At 48.6% G+C, this 21,834-nt stretch overlaps 1 protein-coding gene across 1 annotated transcript in view; it reads right to left on the bottom strand.

Moving 5' to 3' along the window:
* Positions 1-21,834, bottom strand: part of CYTH1 (cytohesin 1) — a 635,562-nt gene that overhangs the window by 248,364 nt on the left and 365,364 nt on the right. Inside the window, exon 7 of the mRNA XM_086931079.1 lies at positions 16,922-17,033. Within this exon, the coding sequence (XP_086787205.1) occupies positions 16,922-17,033 (112 nt within the window). The remainder of the gene's footprint in view (positions 1-16,921; positions 17,034-21,834) is intronic.

Genomic DNA, 21,834 nt, shown 5'->3' with positions numbered 1-21,834 from the left:
ATTACTGAATCTGGCGGGGGATCAGCTTTGAGGAACAGAGGATCCTCTTCCGGTGGACGATACTTTTTGAGAATCCTCGCTGGAACGGACTTCACCGTAGCCGGAGTGAGGAAGACTTCGTTCACAGGTTCCATTATACCCGGAACCAACGGCAACAACGGTTTGGGTGCTGTTCTGTGTTGCAGGGTTTCGAAAATGACAGTCGTCTTGACTTGTGGAGCTGTCATCGGTACTCCCAGCTTCAGGGCTCCCCTGCCCAAGATATCTTGGAACGAGAAAATATCTTCAGTTGGAGACACTCTTGAGCGTGGATTGTTTGTAAGAGTCGGGGAGTACTTCCTGTGAGATCGTGTTCTCGACGAACTTGAAGAGCTACGTGTCCTCCTGGACCTAGATCTTCTGCTTGAACGCGTCTTAGAACGAGATCGCTCTCTGTGACGAGAATGTCTCTTACTTGAATGCCTAGAACGAGACCGTTCTCTGCGGTGAAGAGGTTGGTCTCGATATCGCTTTAGGCGATCTGCCGTCTCCTTGTCCTTTGCCCAGTGGTGAATGTAGGAAGGTAGATACCTGACTATGGTTACCCCCAACTTTTTGCCTGGTGTTTTGCTGGTTTTCCGAATTAGTTGGCCTGGGACCCTGCCAATCAGGACCCCAGGCCTACTGCTCTCTCTCTAAAATGGATTCCATGTACCTTAGGTACATTTCCAATTGGTACTGGGCCACCTTATCAGACCCTGTAACTCAGGGCATAGGCGTACCCAGGGCCTACCAGGGGCTGAAGCATGTATTATGCCACCCCTGGATGGCCATCTAAATCTGACACAACTGGCTGCACGACAGCTGGGGCAAGGTGGTGTAATCACCCTTTGCTTTAGATATAGTATACCTATATCTAACCCTAAAAATGGACACACAAATTCCTATCAGTCACTCCTATGGCAGGCCTTGACAATCCTGAAGGCAGAGTGCTTGGAATCGTGTGAGATGGTGCTCTGGCATGAGCTGAGCCCGTTTGCAGCTTGCGGAACCAAGTCCTAATAGCTGTTCCATGATAACGCATACCATATACTCTTAAGTGCATTATAATCCTCGCGGTTAAATGCTATCTTTGGTATTGCTTTATCAAAACATGTCGAGTAAGGTGTCATACGAATTGGAATACTAACCCCTCGCCAATTCTGGCGACGGGGTTAGCATTCCACCCTTCTAGAGGGACACGACATGTATGTAACTGTGAACCCCGGTTAAAGTTAACTGAAGCCTCAGCTCCACAAAATGGATGCTGCCACCACAGACACGAGTCTGACCTCCTGCTGCTGGGAGTCCTTCCAGCGAGGAGAGCTTGGACAAAGGGTTTCCTGTCAGGGGCGGTGCTAGCACCATCCCAGACAGGGTTTTGTGTATCCTGGGTAGGCAGGGCTTTACAGGAAGGTGACTGCAAGTGGCACCCCGGTGCTCACTACGCATCTGCCGGCTAGAACCAGTTCCAGGGGCACACCAGCCCCTGGCCTGGGGAAAGTCCGGCATGGGAGAGGGGTGTAACCACCCCCCTTCCTGGTCCCACCCCTAGGGCAGGACCTAGTCGCGTACCCACCCCTTTCTTTAGGATAAAGGCAGGAGCGGGGACCCTTCCAAATTAGATCATCTTTGAATCAAGAAACTACTTTCTACGAAAGGAACTCTCGACTTCTTCTCAAGATTTCTCCCTTGTGGCTAAGGAGCAGTCACCCTGCATCCGCAGGCACCATCTAAGAACTTTGCGGTTTGCTGCACGTCCTTCCTCAGGAATCCGACCGACTAGCACGACGAGACCCGGCTTCCCTGGCACCTCTGACCTCTACCTACCTACCTCTACAGCTAAGCTGAGAACCGTAGGTGCGACGAGACCTCGAGGGACCGGCCATCATCAGAACTGCACGACTTCTATCCAGCACGACCGCCGAGGGATCCTCTGGTGAGTGCTTTGGGGTCCGAGAAGCCCCGACCCTGAGCAGCTCCAGCACCGAAGTCCAGCCTCCCAGCATCTCCACGATCTGCGTGGGGCCCTTCTGCTTTTTGCTGCTCACCGCGTTGTCTGGCTACTAGCCCGCTGGCTTGTGGCCTTCTCGACGACGCCCGACGACAACAACGCTGCTGGTCTGGTTGCTCCAGACTGGCCCTTGCTCCCTTCCAAAAGAGGAGCACCCCGGACCCTCCTGGTCCACTCAAGACGCCATTTTAGGTCCACCGCGTGGGCTTGAATTTGCCAAGGCTTGTTGCCCCAATCCTGGGCCCAGCGACGCCGACAGCATCAACCATCGTGGGACAGCTCGCACCTCCATCCTGGTCACCGACAACGCCTCCTGGTCCGTGAGACTGCAGAGCCCAGCATCGCCCACTCACCTAGTCGAGGTGACTACCATCCGGTGCCCTCCTGGTGCCCTCTGACTACTGGCTAGTATTCACGTACTTGGTCCCCTCTGCTTTCAGGTGTCATCCATCTTCGATCCAGGCTTGGATCACTTTGAACTATCTTCACTGGTCGCCTGCCAGCAACTTCTTTCTTCAGGCTCCTGGTTCGTCAGCGAGGATTCCCGACGTCTAAACAGACCTATGCAGCCGCAGCCCCTGGGCTAGGTAACTTCGGCATTTCGGTGCCCCAGCACAGCCTCACTATCTAAGGGTCCAGAGTCACTGTCGTTTTCGACCTACCTTATCGGGTTCGCCCGAGAACACTAACTTTGCTTTTACTAGCTCCCATAGACTTTGTCCCGCATCCCGCGCGAGAGTGCACACTCTGCACCCGAGTCCCGTAGGCCTCCTACTAGTAATCTGAAGGTTCAGTAACGTAGTCCTAGCGATTCCAAAGCCTATTAGTACAGTACTTACCTGCTAGTAATTTCGCATTCCACTTCCATAGTATATGGTTTTCCGTGCCCCTCGGGCATTTGTGTAAATTGTGCGACTTGAAGTATTTTCATAAGAGTTTTGTTGTGTGCTTAGTACCCTGTCCTCATAAAGAGTACAGGGCTGTTGTGACTTAAATAAATACACTGTTTATTTTCATAACACTTGTGTGGTGTCCTTTCACTTGGTGTTCAAGGGGTATATGTGATGGTATAACAGCTGGCTTAACACGCCCTCTAGAGTTTAGCCCGAAGACTGCTCGTATCCACGCTACTAGGATAGCTGGTCTAAAAGGTTGACTTACAACCAATCACCATAAGGGTCGTTTGGACTGATGCATAGTGATCACTAGAATAGTGAGCACTGCATATCAGGCCAACTTCTCACAGAGCAGAGGTCTATTCCACCTTGGGGAAAGATGAATAGAAGGAGACTTGTGGATGGAATCCTTCACTGGTGTACGTGACCGTGGAGGTTGATCCGTTCGATCCTGTTGCGATCTTGCAGGGGATTTGGACCTCCCCCTATTAGATGCGCCGCTCTGTCCATCCGAGGATCTGCCACTCCGAGATGATGAGGAAGATGAGGAAAGACTCACCAGAGATCCAGAGGAAGACCTCGACCGAGATCTTTCTACTGCAATCCTCCGTCTCTTGGCAGGAGGATCCTGCACTGGAGATTGTTCCACCTCCGCAGCCGATGCTGAACCTGGAGAACCCAACTGTGGCCCTAGGACGTGAGCCTGGTCCAATGAGTCACTTTCCTTGTCCTGAACCACCTGATTCAAAGGTGACCTCTCCTTTGATCTTGCAGGAGTAATGTTCTTTGACTGCGAAGAACTTCGTTCCCTGGATCTTTGCTGATCCATCGACGGCGGTCGTATCGACGCCGAGCGCCGAGCAGGTAGGCGTTCTCACGACGTCGACCGTGATTTCTATAACGTCGACCTCGGGTGGCGATGACTGTCCTTCGACGTTGAAGGTTGTCTGCTCGACGTCGATGGAGGCTGTTTCGACGCCGATCGCCGTTGACTCGACGGCGACTGGGCGTGCCTCGACTCCAAATGCCGCTCCGACGTCGAACGCTCTTGTCCAGGCATCGACGTTGGTTGCATCGACGTCGACCGATGATGTGTCGACAGAGGCTCCCTCGATGCCGAACGACCATGACCAGTCGTCGACGGAGGATGACTCGACGTCGAACGCCGATGGCCCGGCGTCGACGGAGAATGCCTCGACGTCACAGCATGACGATGCTGTTTCGGCGTCATACGGCTCGCCGTCGAGCTCTTCCGCTTCGACGGTGACCTGTCCCTCGACGCTGACTGAAACGGAGGTACCTTAGATGTAGACGCTGAAGACATCTTCTACGTCGTAGTCGACTGCTTCTCCAACGCCGATCCCGACGTCGAATGTGAACCAGTCGGGTTTTCTCTCGACGTCGACCGCGCCTTCCGACTTTTCTGCTTCTTTGGAGATCTTCCTCTCTCAGAAAGCCCATAAATTCGAATCCTCTCCCGATCTTTAAGAGTCCTGGAAGATAAAACCTGGCAGTGTTCACAGGTTTTAGAGGAATGAGATTCTGGTAGGCACAGGATACAGACTGAATGAGTGTCAGTCTTGGCCTTCTTCCTTCCACATGAAGGACACTTGTCAAAGAGAGAAGGTATCTTTGACAGGAATAATACCTTTTTTAAGCCTAAAAAAGGTTCAAAGAGAGAAGGTATCTTTGACAGGAATAATACCTTTTTTAAGCCTAAAAAAGGTTTAAGCAACACTCTATGTCAAAAAGACGTCGAGTGAAGGCAAAAATTGTAGTTAAATTTGAATATTTTTTGACAAAGTCAAAAAAGAAAAGGAGCTGTTTCACCAGGGTCCTGACTGAAGGAGCCGGAAAGAACAACTGACCTAACTGTCACCCCTGAGGCATGATGGGAAGCCTGGGGTCATGGCTGCCTTAAAGGCACGGTGCCGGTTTTTGTTGAAAATGGTTTCATTTTCTATGATATTGTTTTGCAATGCAGCCTGAGGGCTAACAATGTCTATTTATAAGCAATTTTCAGGATTTATGAGTGGTTTGACTCATTAAAACACAAAGTTCAAGGGTTTTTTGACCTAATGTGTTTTTTGTTTCCTTACTAATTGCAGTACATGTATTTACATTGTTTTAGCCTCAGTTTTAGAGCTGCATTGATGTGAGAAAAATGATATATGTACATACATATATGTGGAGCAAGATATATGTGTTTTTATACATATATATTTTTATATTGTTTCCGGGGTCCCGCACATGGGCGGGAATATTCAGTGCTTATGACTATTGATGAGGATCCCCTGGAAGAGAACCTTCTTTTTCTTGAGAGGGATCTTGTAAGACTCCATTGAGCGTTCTGGGGCGATTTTCCGCTTGTGGAGGGAAAGCTTGCCCGTTTCAGCATCAATGAAAGGTTCCTGATGCTCTTCCACTGAAGGTCGTCGAGGTCGCGGGCCGGGGACCACCACTGACGACTTCGGCGCAGAGGAGACCTTTTCGGGCACGCTGGCGACTGCCTTAGGAGCGAAAGCCTTTGGCGCCGTCTTCGGCGGCAACGTGAAATGGATGGGCGTGGACGCCTTAAGTGGTTTCTCCACCGGTTTCGTAGGCGGAGGATCCTTCGGACCAACTGACGCGGTCCCGTCCCTGATGCGCTGCAGGGAGTCCGTCACCTTCTTGGTGAACGCGGCGGATGGGCGCACCGGTTCAATGGAATCCTTCGAGGTCACACCTGGAGTCGACTCTCGGGGCGCGGTGCCCTTGGCCTTGTCCTGCTGACGCGGAGGCGCGAGAACCTTCGGGTCATCCAGCCGCTTTTCGGGTCACCGAGAGTTTTCTTCGGGTCGCCGACAGCCTTCTTCGGGTCGCCGAGGCTTTTACCGGCGTCGACCGTCTTCGGCGCCGACGCGCTCGGCTCGACCACCTTCACTTTAGTCTTCGGCGCGGCAGACTTCGTTTCGACGCCCTTGACTTGAGCCTTCGGCTCGACAGCCACCTTCGGCTTCTTCGGCGCCGAGGTCTCCAAGGCCTTGGAGCCGACCAAAGCGATGAGCACTTTCGGTTTCGAGGACGGCACCTGAGCAGTATCTGGAGTCGAGACCGTAGGGTTCGCTTTCGGTTTCGTTTTGCCAGGGAGTGGCTCGACAGCAATGTCCGTGGCCGAGCCCGAAGGCGGGGCCGTAGAACCCATAGTGAGATCTTGGGTAAGGCCCGAAGGCGATCCCTCGACCTGAGCCTTATAAATTGGCACGGCCCCAGAGTCAGATTGAGGAAGATCCTCATCCGAGCTATCCTCCATGGCCCCGAGGGCCCCGTCGTCGTCCCCTACCTCGTCGACGACTTCTTCGGCCTCGACCATCTCTGCATCCGCGTCGTACTCGTAGTCGACGTCCGACGCGGGGTTCGATTCAGAAATGTCCTGGATAGATTCGTCCTCGACATCCCCTGCATCGAAGATGTTCACAGGCGCCGGTGCAGCATGCTGGGCCTCCTGGCGCGCAGCTCGTCGAAGCTTAAGCGTCTTCTTGGACCTGAAGCGGGAACAAGCCATACACTTGTCTTCATCGTGGTCCGGTGACAGACACTTGTTGCACACCGGGTGGACGTCGATGTGGGGATACTTCAAGTTGCAGACGGGACATCTCTTGAATGGACTTCGTTCCATGATGGACGGTCGATAGGTCTGGAGCGTCGACTGGGCCTTCCGCGCCGAGAGCACGCGGGTGTAGAGAATCCGGCTCGGAACCGAGCTGGAAGAACTAAGACCGAACGCAAGACTATACCGACGTAGTATACTAAAGACCTTTTGGTCTCAAGAAGTTTTCTATCGATTCCGACAAGAGGGAATTCTAAGACATCCGAACCCAATGGCGGAAAAAAACAATCTGAGGATGGAGTCGATGCCCATGCGCACTGTAGTCCAGGGGAGGAGCCACCTATCTCGTGATACTTCGAAGACTCTTCCAAGACAACAATGTGCAATCATCCGGACCCAACACTAGGCGGCGATCTATGCACAGATATGAATTCAGCAGCCCACATGCCTCGAACATAGAGCTTCAACGTATTCCTCCAGCCGTCCTACATTTGTTGACTCTGGTAGTCCCAGGATGCGTACATTATTGCGTCCTGAAAGCGCTTCAATGTCCTCATTCTTGTCTTTGATAAGCCCAGTATCTTCTCGATGTCTGTTTTAGCAGAAAGTCAGAAACCCACAGTAATGGGTCCAGAGACCTAGTTTGTATGTATGGTTACTGCGTAATTCTGTCAGTATCTGCCATAAAGAGAAAGAAAAATTTCTTTCTAGAGTCCCCTCACTCACCGGGGTTTCTCCACAGTGACATGCTTCATCATTGGGGCCATCCCAGTTCTCTACGAAAAGGGGCGTGCTGCGACTAGCGGACTACGCAGGAGCACTATATTTGTGAAAGGCTATGTGTGGTGTAGAGTGTTGTGGTGGTGGAGTGGTTGTGTGATTAAAAATACCGTGCTAGTGGGCCTCAACAATTTATTCTGCTCCTAGTTTGGTATATTAAAATGGGGTAACACTGTTATCTAACCTTGAATTGGGCTAGATCAGTGTTTTGTGGTCAACATGTTTCAAGCTCCCCAAGCTTTTCATCAGGACCATACAGGGTCCAGCCCTGTATATACAACTCCTATATTTAAATAAATAGGATTGATTTGATATTTTTCTTTGCGCTGTTAATTTAAAACATGCGTTTTTATACATACGATTTGTATTTCAATGGCGTATCTGTAAAAGAGAATGACACTTGATTAGTGGCAAACATCCCCCCTAAAGAGCAAGGGGATCACACATGCTGCTCACATTATCTAGGGCGTGAGGGTGCCTTATGCACCTTATTGGTGCGTGCAGGCACTCTGGTCTCCTAGTCTTCAGGCATGCCACACCACAATCATTGGATCCATATATGCAATGTAAAAAAGGGAGGGGGGGGACAAGCCAACGAGGGTCCTGAATATGGCTGTGTTGTCAATCCAATTCGGAGGCGAAGCCTAATTAATCCTCACATTTGCTGCCACATCGCGGCCCAGCGCACCACTTAGAGCCAGCCGCTTGCTTGCGACTCACCCCCAGAGGCCGCAACCAGTAGTGACCGCGTACTCTCGCTACCTCCAGCGCTCACATCGGCACGCCACAACAGAGTAGGTCTTCAGCCCTGACTGAGCCACTGGAGGTCTTGCAGTTCCCAGGAAGGATTGAATTCGGCTCCCGCAGCACACTATCCCACTTCACTCCAATCTACCCCACTCCACTCCAATCTACCCCACCCCTCTCCAATCTACCCCACCCCTCTCCAATCTACTCCACTCCAATCTACCCCACTCCAATCTACCCCACTTCTCCCCAATCTACCCTAAAATAATCCACCCAATCAACTCCACACCACCACACTCTACCCCACTCCAACCTGTCCAAATCTACTTCAGTCCACTCTTCACCAATCTACCCCACTCCACTCCACTCCACCCCAATATATCCCACTCCAATCTACCCCAATCCACCTTAATCTGCCCAATCTACCCCACTCCAAACTACTCCATTTCACCCGAATTCAATCTACACCACTCCAATCTACCCCAATATACTCCACTCCAATCTACACCACTCTACCCCACTGCAATCTACCTCACCTCATCCCAATTTACCCCACACCAATCCAATCTACCCCACTAGCACCGTAAAACCGGGGCAGTCCTTGTCACTCAGTGAGCGTATTTTGTCTCTTCAGGTCTCTCCGTCCTCCTGCAGGCTACTCCAGGAACTAGCTCCGCCCCACTCTCCAAACAGGCATCGCCTTTCACAATAGTCTCAGGGCTACCTTGGTGCCTCATTCAGAGTTTTATGGTTTAAGTCTCTGTTGCCTGTTGAACTTTCATCCCTCTCAGCCGACCTATCCTCAAAAGGTTTGTTTTGCGCGTGGGATCATAATGGATGATCGCTTTGTGAATTGGATGAAAGTAGATTGAAGTTTGCCCCCAAGGAGCTCAGGAGAAAAATGTCTAGGTGCCCATCTTTTTAGTCCATGCCCCATGGTAAATTATTCATTTTATTTTAGTAATGAGAAATGAAACAGGCATCTGCAATGCAATCGGTCTTGCATTTCTGAAAGTTAGAGCTCTTGGCGTAGAAAATGACAATATTCTTTATTTTTGAATTTTTTATTTGCAGTGGAGTGATCATATTTGCATAGCGCTATTGTTATTCATATGACCTAGCGGCACTCGAGAACCAGGAAATAGGTTACGAGGGAGGGGAAGACCAGTAATATGCTGCCTAAAAAAAAAATAAGTAACAACAGCAAAAAGCAAACACTCATAGGGAATGAAAGATTATATAAAGCATGTGAAATGTAAGTAGGAACAACAAGGTTACCTTAACACATTTGAAACGGCTGCATTAGAATAAATGAGGACATAATAGACCTTGTACCGGGCACAGCCACAAACTGGATTATGAATAACATTTGCAGAATATCCAATCAAATGGTGCCAACTGTTCTGCGTGAGGAGAATGAAAGCCTTAATGACTTTCCACAGCTGCATGTGTCTGACAGCTGGTTATACAAAGCAGCATGAAGCAGTAAGCTTAACTCAGTGATAATATTTTCCCCAATTTTGCTCACAGACAGCACATCTGATTGGGTCTAGTGGCCCGAGAGACAGAGAGGAGAGACAGACGCCGGGGCACAAGATACATGGTTCACAGCCAGGGCCCAATGGGCCAACAAGAAAAGAGGCCTTGAGCAACAGAGAGCGACGAAGGTAGAGGGAGCCCTCTCCTAAGAGAGATTCTGGGGAAGCCAGTATCCAGTTGCAGACCTCACTCCCCGGAGAGCGAGCGACAAAGTCCCTTACAACACCATCTGGAGTGAGTGTGACAGGCGAGTGAGGTAAAGGGTGAAGAGGGGGAGACAGTCTGATGAGTGCTGCACACATCTAGGCTCCCAAGGGGCGTACTGCTTGGCCTACCCCTCTCAAAGACTAAGCATTGGGGACCCTTGAGATCACCACAGAGATGCCCAGCAGAGCGGCCAGAGCCTTGTGAACTACTTCACTTTGACCCTACCTGGCCGAGGCAATGCGCGGATGCCTGTGACTCGGGGTAGAGGCTCCCCTGGGTTGCGTTCCCCCAACTGAACGTCGCACATTAAGATACTGCGCCCTCTTGGATGTGGGGGCAAGCAGGATCCCTGTTGACACAGATCTGTCGCGCTGTGGAAGAGACTTCCCCACCCTTGTAGCGCAAAGCCCAGGCCAATCGCACCACAGACAGAAATATGACAGCTCCCTGGGCCAAGAAGGACCACTCCCTGAATGACATGCTAACCAAGATTCCTGCCTCGGAGCACCCGAGCCTTTCGGCTGCTCCCCGGCCCTCTGAAGACGCGGACGATGGAGATGCACCAATCACCTAATCCTACCTGGGGACCTTCTTCACGTCCCTTAGGTAAGACCTTCAGTCGATTAAGAATGATTTGGCGCAGGACCTGGAGGGAGTCAGGAAGGAGATCTCAAGCACTGGGGACAGAGTGGACGCCCTGGAGAATCACAAGAGCACCAGAGACGAGGAACTTGAGCAGCTCAGACAGTAACTAATCCGCCTCACTGATCAGCAGCTAGATCTCCAGGCCCATGCCGAAGACCTTGAAGATAGATCAAGATGCAACAACATCACGATCAGAAATGCCCCAGCGTCCGCGGAGGCATCAATCGTGGAGGAGTATAAACATTTGTAGAATTTGGTAATATGGCTCGGCTATTCTCTGACCCTCATGTGAGCAGAATAGCTTTTACCTCTATTTCGACTTAACGTTCTCACGCTGTTAGTGTTCTATAATTTGCTTGACAGTGTTTAGAAAAGTGGATTGCATATAGGCACCAGATGTATTGCATCGACTGAATGTTCCTTTAAAGACTGGGCAATGAGGAACTAAACAAATGAGGCCTACAAACGTCAAGCACATTTGCCACTGTCAAATATTTCAGCCAATTTTTCAACCCGGCGTTAACATCTTGCTTCACCCTAGTCACTCAGTGATCTCCTAAAAGCCGCCTGAAACGTAAACCACACGCCAAAATAAAAATAAAAAAACAGATTCATTACCCTTAAGATCCCTGCAAAACTGAAATTTGAGCTGGTCTTTTTCTCAGAGTTAAATGCAACTAATTCCTGGGAACAGACCTGCCAGTTCTGAATAAAAATCTTCATAATCTGGCACACCTACTCTTATACAAATGACATTCTACGCAGAAAGATCAATCTCGTTAAATGTCATGACAGAATTTCATTGAGCTAAAACGTAATGTTCGAAGTACTTCTCGTTTCTCAAAGTTGAGATGCCTATTCCTCCGCTGTGGTAATAAAATGCATGTGTGCCATAGCAAAACAATCTCCATTTCATTTGTCCATACCAGTGTACTTGATGGGGCACGTGAAAGCACACTTTTATTGTCCAATTGCAGTCTTTCAATCTCAATTTTAAAGCTTATAAAAAAGTACTCTCTGGCAAAACACAATATTTAAATACTTTACAGGTCTTTGCCAGGAAAGTAATGGCTCTAAGGGAGTCTGTTGTCGGTAGAATGCTAACAGGCAGCAAAGGCACGAGGCCGCCAAAGATAAAGCACAGCAGCAGTTGCACTGATTTTAATAAAATAAAAACACACAAAACCTTCGGTGTCTTTCTGAACACTGTGTTTTGACTGAAGCTGCGATGGCCAAATGGAAGAAGGGACCATCACACACTGTAACAGAAGGAAGGGTAAACAAGGGGCGCTGGGCAACAAAAAGATTCACTTAGTGAAATCAACTGGGAGGGAACCAAGCACCCAAAGGAAGGACAATTACAGCAAATGCACCAATAAAAAGGCAGACTTTCTGAATGCACAACAAATAACAAATGGCAATGATGAGCGTGCCAGAAAGCCCACAGAGGAGCGATACAACAGTCTTGCACACAGACCATACACAGCCTATGCTAGACCTAAAAACTTCTCCCAGTTGCCCGACGCGGATTTGCACCACTGACGAACTGCTCCCCGGCCCCCGGACTTTGATGGCGGACAGCTCCCGACACGAGGAAACCTCTTAACGCTACAGGCTGTAGTTCCAACTTATCCAGAGCCTGACCCCATATATCCTAATTCGATGAAGACGTTTTTCCCCCCCCGGGCCAGATCGGGGCTCCATTTCTGTGCCCACGCTTCAACCCTCTTGGACCGCAATCCAGACCTAGTTGAGCCGCAACAAAACTCCTCTGGTAATTTAAAGACTGTACCCACAGCCTTGAGTCCTCCTGAGAACCAACTTTTTCACTCCCTGCCATTTCTGGCTGCTCACTCACCAATCTGGAAACCCAGTCCTGATGAAGATCCCAAATAAATAGGATCGAAACGCCGTCGACCCTTCTACAGCGTGACTTATGGCGCACCATCAACCTTGGTTTTTGTATATATTGCGTTTTGGTCACATTGCGTCCTCGCTGCATTCACCCACCTGTCACTTGAAACGTCACTCTTTGCTTCACTAACACTTAGTACACAAAGCCCCCTTGGGTTGCCACCGCATTCCATGCCCACAGTGCTGCTTTAACTGTTTTGAATAAAATGTATCCTCAAATACATGATGCTATGAGCACTTTTCTAAAAAATTCCTGTCTCTCCTCTTTTTTCCACGTTCTTGAAATGTTTTGTGATGGATCAATGATCCTCCTGCGGACACTTAATCACATTTATACACACTATAAGTAGGTTCATACAGTAATCATAGTAGGGGTTGCCATCCAACAAAGATGTCCCCGGTATTTGGGTAAACACAGAAAAATGTCATGATTGTAATTATGTAGATATATTAGTTTCCTAATAGTATTTTAATGCTTTGCGCCATATTGCACATTTGAGTGTCAAGTTTACATTATTATTGCTTTACACTTGAATAATACTCACAGTGATGAAATTGAAGGTTTTTAAGTATGTATATTATTACTTTTTAACCATGAATTAATATGGAAAGTGATTTTTTATATACATATTTATTGAAAATATTTTTTATTTATGTATATATTCAATATGATGTATGTCCTTAGCATGGTATTTATTTGCATTTTGCACATGCGCAATTGCACATCGCACTTTATAAATGCTAGTTTGGAACAAATATGTATAATGCATTTATGCAGATATCAAACAACTGTTATCAATCATGAAATGAAAATAAAGTATCCAAGATTGAGTAAGAAATGGCAAAAGCCCCGGACGAATTTTTTGTGACGTTAACCTACCAGTATTTTGTTTATGTTTATTTTGGTCACATGGTGCACACAGATTTAGTTAAAAAGAGGGCATTGTGAGAAGGTGGCCTGATATGCAGTGCTCACTATTCTAGTGAACACTATGTATCAGTCCAGCAACCCTTATTGATGATTGGTTGTAAGTCAACCTTATAGACCAGCTATCCTAGTAGCATGGGTACGAGCAGTCTAAGGCTAAAGACTCGAAAGGGCGTGTTAAGCCAGCTGTTTACCACACATATACCCCTTGAACACCAAGTGAAAGGACACCACACAAGTGTTATGAAAATAAACAGTTATTTATTAAAGATCACAACAGCCCTGTACTCTTTATGAGGACAGGGTACTAAGCACAAACCAAAACTCTTACAAAAATACTTAAGTTAGCACAGTATACACAAATGCCCGAGGGGCACGGAAAACCATATACTCTGAAAGTGGAATGCGAAATTCCTAGCAGGTAAGTACAGTACTAATAGCTTTTGGAATCGCTAGGACTTGACTAGGGAATCGTTAGATTACTTCTAGGAGGCTTAGGGGACTCGGGTGCAGTGTGTGCACTCTCACGCGAGATGCGGACAAAAGTCTATGGTAGCTAGAAATTGAAGAGTTAGTGTTCTCGGGCGAACCCGACCTGGTAGGGAGAAAACGAAAGTAGATTCTGACCCTTGGATCGTGAGGCTATGCTGGGGCACCGAAATGCCGAAGTTACTTAGCCCAGGGGCTGCAGCTGCATAGGTCTGAAAAGACGTCGGGAATCCTCGTAGACGGACCAGGAGCCGGAAGAAAAGATGCTGGCCGGAAACCAGTGAAGAAAGTTCAGTTGGATCCAAGCCTGGATCTCGAAGAGAGATGACACCTGAAAGCAGAGGGGACCAAGTTCGAGACTACTAGCCAGTAGTCAGTGGGCACCAGGAGGGCAACGGATGGTAGCCACCTCGACAAGGTGAGTGGGTGACGCTGTACTCGAAGATCTCACGGACCAGGAGGCGTTGTCGGCGACCCGGATGGAGGATCGAGCTGTCCCACGAAGATAGAAGCTGTCGGCGTCGCTGGACCCAGGATTGGGCAACAAAGCCTTGGCAAATTCAAGCCCACGCGGTGGACTCAAAATGGCGTCTGGAGTGGACCAGGAGGGTCCGGGGTGCCTCTCTTGAAGAAGGAAGCAAGGGCCAGCCTGGAGCAACCAGACCAGCAGCAGAGATGTCGTCGGGCGTCGTTCAGAAGGCCACAAGCCAGCCGGCTAGTAGCCAAACAACGCGGTGCACAGCAAACAGCAGAAGGGCCCCACGCAGATCGTGGAGATGCAGGGAGGCTGACCTTGGGTGCTGGAGCTGCGCAGGGTCGGGGCTTCTCGGACCCCGAAGCACTCAGCAGTGGAGGACACGGTGGGCTTGCAGTAAAGATGTCGTGCAGTCTTGGCGATCGTCGGTCCCTCGAGGTCTCGTCGCACTCACGGTTCTCAGCTTTGCTGTAGAGGTGAGTAGAGGTCAGAGGTGCCAGGGAAGCCGGGTCTCGTCGAGCTGGGTCGTCGGATTCGTGATGAAGGACTTGCAGCAGACCGCAGTGGTTCTTTAGGATGGTGCCCGCTTGATGCAGGGTGACTACTCCTTAGCCACAAGGGAGAATCTTGATGAAGAAATCGTGAAGTCCTTTCGAAGAAAGTCGTATCTTGATTCCAAAGATGATCTAATTTGAACAGGGGGCCCGCTCCTATCTTTATACTAAAAAAGGGGGCTGACCCGGTGACTAGGTCCTGCCTATGGGTGGGACCAGGAGGGGGGTGGTTACACCCCTCTCCCCTGCCGGACTTCCCCAGGCCAGGGGCTGGTGTGCCCCTGGAACTGGTTCTGACTGGCCTATGCGTAGTGAGCACCGGGGTGCCACTCAGCAGTCACCTTCCTGAAAAGCCCTGCCTACCCAGGATACACAAAACCATGTCTGGGACGGTGCTAGCACCGCCCCTGACAGGAAACCCTTTGTCCAGGCTCCCCTCGCTGGAAGGACTCCCAGCTGCAGGGGGTCAGACTCGTGTCTGTGGTGGCAGCATCCATTTTGTGGAGCTGAGGCTTCAGTTAACTTTAACCGGGGTTCACAGTTACATACATGTCGTGTCCCTCTAGAAGGGTGGAATGCTAACCCCGTCGCCAGAATTGGGGAGGGGTTAGTATTCCAATTCGTATGACACCTTACTCGACATGTTTTGATAAAGCAATACCAAAGATAGCATTTAACCGCGAGGATTATAATGCACTTAAGAGTATATGGTATGCGATATCATGGAACAGCTATTAGGACTTGATTCCGCAAGCTGCAGACAGGCTCAGCTCATGCCAGAGCACCATCTCACACGATTCCAAGCACTCTGCCTTCAGGATTGTCAAGGCCTGCCATAGGAGTGACTGATAGGAATCTGTGTGTCCATTTTAGGGTTAGATATAGGTATACTATATCTACAGCAAAGGGTGATTACACGACTTTGCCCCAGCGGTCATGCAGCCAGTTGTGTCAAATTTAGGAGGCCAGCCAGGGGTGGCATAATACATGCTGCAGCCCCTGGCAGCCCTGGGTACACCTATGCCCTGAGTTACAGGGTCTGATAAGGTGGCCCAGTACCAATTGGAAATGCACCTAGGGTACATGGAATCCATTTTAAAGAGAGAGCAGTAGGCCTGGGGTCCTGATTGGCAGGGTCCCAGGTCGACTATGTCAAAAACCAGCTAAAACACAGGGCAAAAAGTTGGGGGCAACCATAGTCAGGATGTACCTTCCTACAGGCATTATGGGAAATATTTCTGATGTGAACAAGGGCAACCGCCCGAAACGCGTCGTCTGCCACGCTGCTGTTAACTTTATCGGAATAAACTACCTTTTGCCAACATTTTGGGATTTGTTGGTCTTTCTGTGAGCTGAAACGTTGGTGATTCAGATTGGGCCTCTCGTTGCTGATATATATATATATATATATATATATATATATATATATATATATATATACACACACATACACTTGCCCCCCCCCCACTGAATCCGATTGAGATATTGTTGTTGATAATAGACCAAAAAACAGAGCATACGTTTCTGTCCCAATATTTGTCCAAGCTGAATTGTTACAGATCGGATACACGTTTTATGTTTTTCTGAGTAGTATTTTCAATACTCAAGGATGTCCAATAGTCATTGATGGTTTGTTGTTTGATGGTTACATTTTAGCTCATGCCTCTCATAGGATGCATTATGAGTTCAGTTCCAAGTGATTTGCAGACATTTCACCGCAGTTCAAAGACCAACACACTCTTGACATCGCTGTGATTGCAGTTTTTGGTTTTATTTTTGTGGCTTTTCCTCTTCTCTCCCCACCCTGCCCAAGGGCATTTCACCAGCTCCAACTGCAGCACTGTTTAGTTAGGAGCTGCAGTGCAGAAGGCGAAATGTCCATTTGGCAAAATGAACAAGGCACAGAATATGCAAATCGCTCTTATTGGCTAATGTTTATCCATATTGTGTAAGAAGAATGAACAAATCAAAATATATAGTTGTTTTCAGCCCATGTTTTAGTATTTATGAAGCATGTTGGCCAGAAACCATTTTACTGTTTAGCGAAAATAACAAAAAGTATTAGTGTTTTTATCGATTTTATTTGGTTGTGTACAGTGCGCCTACATAGACAGATTTGCACTCACCGAGTTTGAGCAACCAGCCCTCCCGGTCGGGATTGAAGAATGTGTGAGTCAGATCGTTACCATCATCTTCTGGTATTTTGAATGGCTCGTTCTTGATACTGTCATAGAGGTTCTGAAACAGAAACAAATAAACATAAGTAAATTCACAGAGCAGGCCTCTAATGCTGGCTATATGACTACTTTACTGCTGTTTTGAGGTGATTTACACAATTATTGATTTGTATTAAATGTGAATAATGGAAGTTAATGCATAAAAGCAGTCATTAGGAAGAGAATACAAATTTAACAGGGAGAAATAAAAATTCTTAGAGAGTAGGCTCAAGACAGCAAACTAGGTGCTCAGTACCAGAAATATGCAAAAGGAACAAATGATGGACAGAATGCTGAACAATGTAAACATTAACCTCCAATCAAAAAGATCTGGGTTTAATCTATCAGGCTGGACTTTTCCCACGGGGAACAGGGTCAAGGCTGATTTCATATGGCTGGGTCAAAACTGGAAACGCATGGTGAGCAAAATAAAAATGGATTAAACCCAAATCTGTGACTGAGTGAATGTTTGCCAATGTTCAACATTCTGTCTATCTTTTTATGTTGCATTTTCACCCTAATTGTGAAGGGTATGCCCAGACGTGGGTCCTATGGTCGCTATGCCACTGGTTTCAAGCTAGCCTGGCTGATGCCCTGAAACCAGTCCAGGATGCTTGTTTTCCGGTCCAGGAAGGACCTGGTCTGCAAGTACGGGCTGGACTGTTCCCTTGGGGAACAGGGTCATGGCTTATTTGTATATGGCTGGGTCCAAACTGGAATGGTGTGGCGAGCAAAATAACTGAAGTAAAACCAGATCTCTGACTGGGGGTGAATGTTTGACAGTGTTTAGCATTTCATCCATCATCTTTTTGTGTTGCATATTCACTTAAGTATAGGGTGCCTACTGGTCACCTTTGAGTGGCATAGATTGTTTCTTCTGCTTGTAGGTTCGTCACTTCCTGAATCCACCCTTGGATTCCACTGGACTCCTTCTCCATCTTCTCCAGAGGCATCTTTTTCAAAGTTTTCCATTGCTGTCTACAGCAGGTTACTAATATCACTTCACCCCTATGCACCTGGCTTCCCTGGAGCAATTAACCTGGTTCCTGGGGCATCCACGGGTGGTTGGCTCTCCAATCTTCTGTTTTCCAAAGGGTTTCTTCAGGGTCCTCCAGGAAGGGTCCTTCTTTAAAACTGCAAATGTCACTTATCCATTGACTAACATTGGCCACACAGCTTTGTTACCTCTCTGCACACAGCCTCCGTGGGGTGTCTGGGTACTTTCTTTGGGTGGTTCCTTGTGTCCACAGCTCCTGTGGGTCTTCTGGTCCACGCCTCATTCTCCTTTGCAGTTCACATTCCTCTTTCTTAATATATGGTTTGGTCACGCCTAGAGACGACTGCATTCTGTGCTACTTACCGGATTGTTTTCAAAGTATACTTGTGTATTTTGTGGATATCTTCGGGTAGGAAATATACCAATATATTAGTGATAAGAGTGTGTAATAAATAAGACCTACTTTTATAAACACTGTTTTATTTTTTATTTTCATCTAACCTACACTGCTGATTAAAGTTGGTAAAACAAGCTACTTCTCACTCCTTCAAGATAAGCCTGATGGCTGCTCTCCACTGCTACCACTTTGAGAGCTTTGAAAAGTTATCAAAGACACCTAAGAAAACAAGTTACTTACCTGTAACTTTGGTTCCCCAGTATTGGTAACTTTCATAGATTCCCATGCTTTGTATCATTCCCCGTCGTCGGAATGGGAGCCTCGGTAGTATCACAACCATAGAAACAAAAGAGAAACATAGGCCTAGGCTTTATCTCATTTTGTATCCTTGCACTCTCTTTGTGTAAAAGAGACCAAATTTTTGCCAGGACCAATCAGAGCAGCCTCACCCCATAGAATCTTCTTGAGAGAGCTCAGAGCCTCAGATTTTCATAGCCGTTGTGCAAACCGCCACTAACTCTGTAAAAAGACCGAGCTTTCCCAGGGGAGGAGGGTGGGCGCATGGGAATCTATGAAAGTTACCAATACTGGGGAACCAAAGTTACAGGTAAGTAACTTGTTTTCTTGCCCCAGTATTGGAACTTTCATAGATTCCCATGCTTAGTATCATTCCCCGTCGTCGGAATGGGAGCCTCGGTAGTATCACAACCATAGAAACAAAAGGGAAACATAGGCCTAGGCTTTATCTCATTTTGCATCCTATCACTCTCTTTGGGTAAAAGAGACCAAATTTTTGCCAGGACCAATCAGAGCAGCCTCACCCCATAGAACCTTCTTGAGAGAGCTCAGAGCCTCAGATTTTCGTAGCCGTTGTGCAAACCGCCACTAACTCTGTAAAAAGACCGAGCTTTCCCAGGGGAGGAGGGTGGGCGCATGGGAATCTATGAAAGTTACCAATACTGGGGAACCAAAGTTACAGGTAAGTAACTTGTTTTCTTGCCCCAGTATTGGAACTTTCATAGATTCCCATGCTTTGTATCAGAGTAGCTAGCAGTAAATTACCAAGACACATTTTGTAAATACATGGTATCACATAACCACATAGCAATACTTATAGCATAGCAAAAACAAGAAACAAAATGTGCTCACCAGGAAAGAGGGACTGTAGGGAAAAGCTCACCTCTCAATGAAAAAGATTCCGCAGAACTGCCTGACCAAGAGCCGCGTCGTCTCGTCCTGCAGATTCCAGGCAGTAGTGTTTCGTGAAGGTACGAGTACTGCTCCACGTTGCTGCCCTGGATATGTCCTTAATGGCGACTCCAGAGAAAAGAGCCACAGACGATGCCACAGACCTTGTGGAATGTGCACGGACCTTTCTGTCCAGTGGCTTGCCCGCCTCCTGATGGCAGAATTGAATCGCACTTGAGATCCAGCGGGAAATGCCACTCTTTGCCAAAGGAAACCCCTTACGTGGTGCGCTGTAGGACACAAACAATTGGGATGATTTTCGAAAGGGTCGTGTGCGTTCTAAGTAGAATTTCAAGCATCTTTGAAAGTCCAAAGAATGTAATGTGCGTTCCGCAGACGTAGAAGGGCGCGGAAAGAAAGACTTTAAAATCAAAGGTTCATTCAAGTGGAACTCAGAAGACACATTCGGAATAAATTTCGGATTGGTGCGAAGAATAAGCACATCCTTTTTGAACTGAAGGAATGGATGCACTATGGATAGGGCTTGAAGCTCACTAACTCTTCAAGCTGATGTTAGAGCTAAGAGGAGGGCAAAGGGAGAAGTTGGAAAGGCGCTGGCGGCGCAAGTATGACCTTGTGGAGAAAACGAAATACCGCGACGCGATAAAGGCATACTACAAACAGATTGCCGCAGCTAAAAAAAGTTATCTCGAACAGAGAATCGACAAAGCCGATAATACCAGCCGGGAACTCTTTAGAATTGTGAAGGAGTTTGTCAATCCAGTTGTAGGTACCCCCGTCCATTCACACACGGAGGAATGGATCAAACAGCTGGCCGACTTTTTTGTGGCCAAAATTCTAAAGATTCAGGACACCTTTCCATCTGTGGACTCCCGCATGGCCGACGCCGCTTTAGGGGGTAAGCCGACCTATTTAGATCCCTCTCAGGCTGACTCAGGGCCCACACTATCTGTCTTTCCCCAGCTGTCCTGCGAAACCTCGCTGGAGCTGCTATCTCGGCTGAAATCTGGCTCGCCACTGGATGCCTGTCCGGCGAAATGCCTGGGCAGGGTGGCCTCAGCGTTGAACAGCTTGCTGAACCCCCTGCTGAATCTATCATTGAGCTCGGGGGTGGTCCCACGACAGTGGAAACACGCACTCATTCTGCCGTTGATTAAGAAGCCTCTGCTTGACCCCCTGCAATGGGCTAACTACCGTCCGATCTCCCTCCTCCCTGCTCTGGCGAAGGTGTTGGAGAAACATGTTCAGCATACTCTATCCACCTTTATTGAGAACAACAATCTGCTGCATGACTCCCAGTCCGGCTTTCGTGCAAACTACAGCACGGAGACCGCTCTGGTAGAGGTTACTGACGCCATCAGGGAGACACTCGATCATGGGGGAAAGGCGATGTTAGTCATGTTGGACCTATCGGCGGCGTTCGACACCGTCCCACACGCAGGCCTTCTCTCAAGACTCAGGGAGATTGGTCTGCGAGGGACGGTGCTGGACTGGTTTCAATCCTTTCTTGCCGACCGCCGACAGGTGATCTGGGCTCCGCCGTTCTCGGCCGAAATGCCTTCGCTGGAGGTGGGGGTGCCTCAAGGATCTATCTTGAGCCCCACCATTTTCAACATATATATGGCCCCTCTAGCGGAGGTAGCGGAGGCGTTTGGGGCCCGGGTCATCTCATATGCTGATGACACCCAGCTCCTGTTCACCTGCAGGAAGGGAGAGGTCTTCAACGGCGGCAGAATCAAGGACTGTCTGAGCGCAGTCTTTGCGTGGTTTCAGCGGCACAGCCTGAAATGCAACTCAGACAAGTCTGAGCTGCTCTTCTTCGGCTGTGCCCCAGACCCGGGCTGGAAGACATGGTGGCCCCAGGACATGTTCCCCCCAGAGACACCATCTGCTCAGGTAAAAAATCTCGGAGTGGTGTTTGACGATGACCTCTCTTTTCGTCCTCACATCCTGGGTTTAGCAGGGAAATGTTTCAGCATCCTCAAGATGCTTAGGAAATTTCTTCCCCTGCTTTCACTGCAGTACCGTAGGAATGTAGTTCAGGCGTTGGTGGGATCACGCCTGGACTATGCAAATGCGCTCTTTGCGGGCCTACCTAAATATCTGTTATCTAGGCTGCAGATTGTACAGAATTCGGCGGCCAGAGCCATCTATGGCCTGCCCAGGAGAGCCAGTGCCTCAGCGCTTTTAGCTAGGCTGCACTGGCTGCCAATCGCTGGG

This window comes from Lissotriton vulgaris, chromosome 7 (genome assembly GCF_964263255.1).
Source record: "Lissotriton vulgaris chromosome 7, aLisVul1.2, whole genome shotgun sequence".
Classification (NCBI taxonomy): Eukaryota; Metazoa; Chordata; class Amphibia; order Caudata; family Salamandridae; genus Lissotriton; species Lissotriton vulgaris.
The sequence above is the reverse complement of the archived record's forward strand: the minus strand, read 5'-3'. Positions and strand labels throughout refer to the sequence as shown.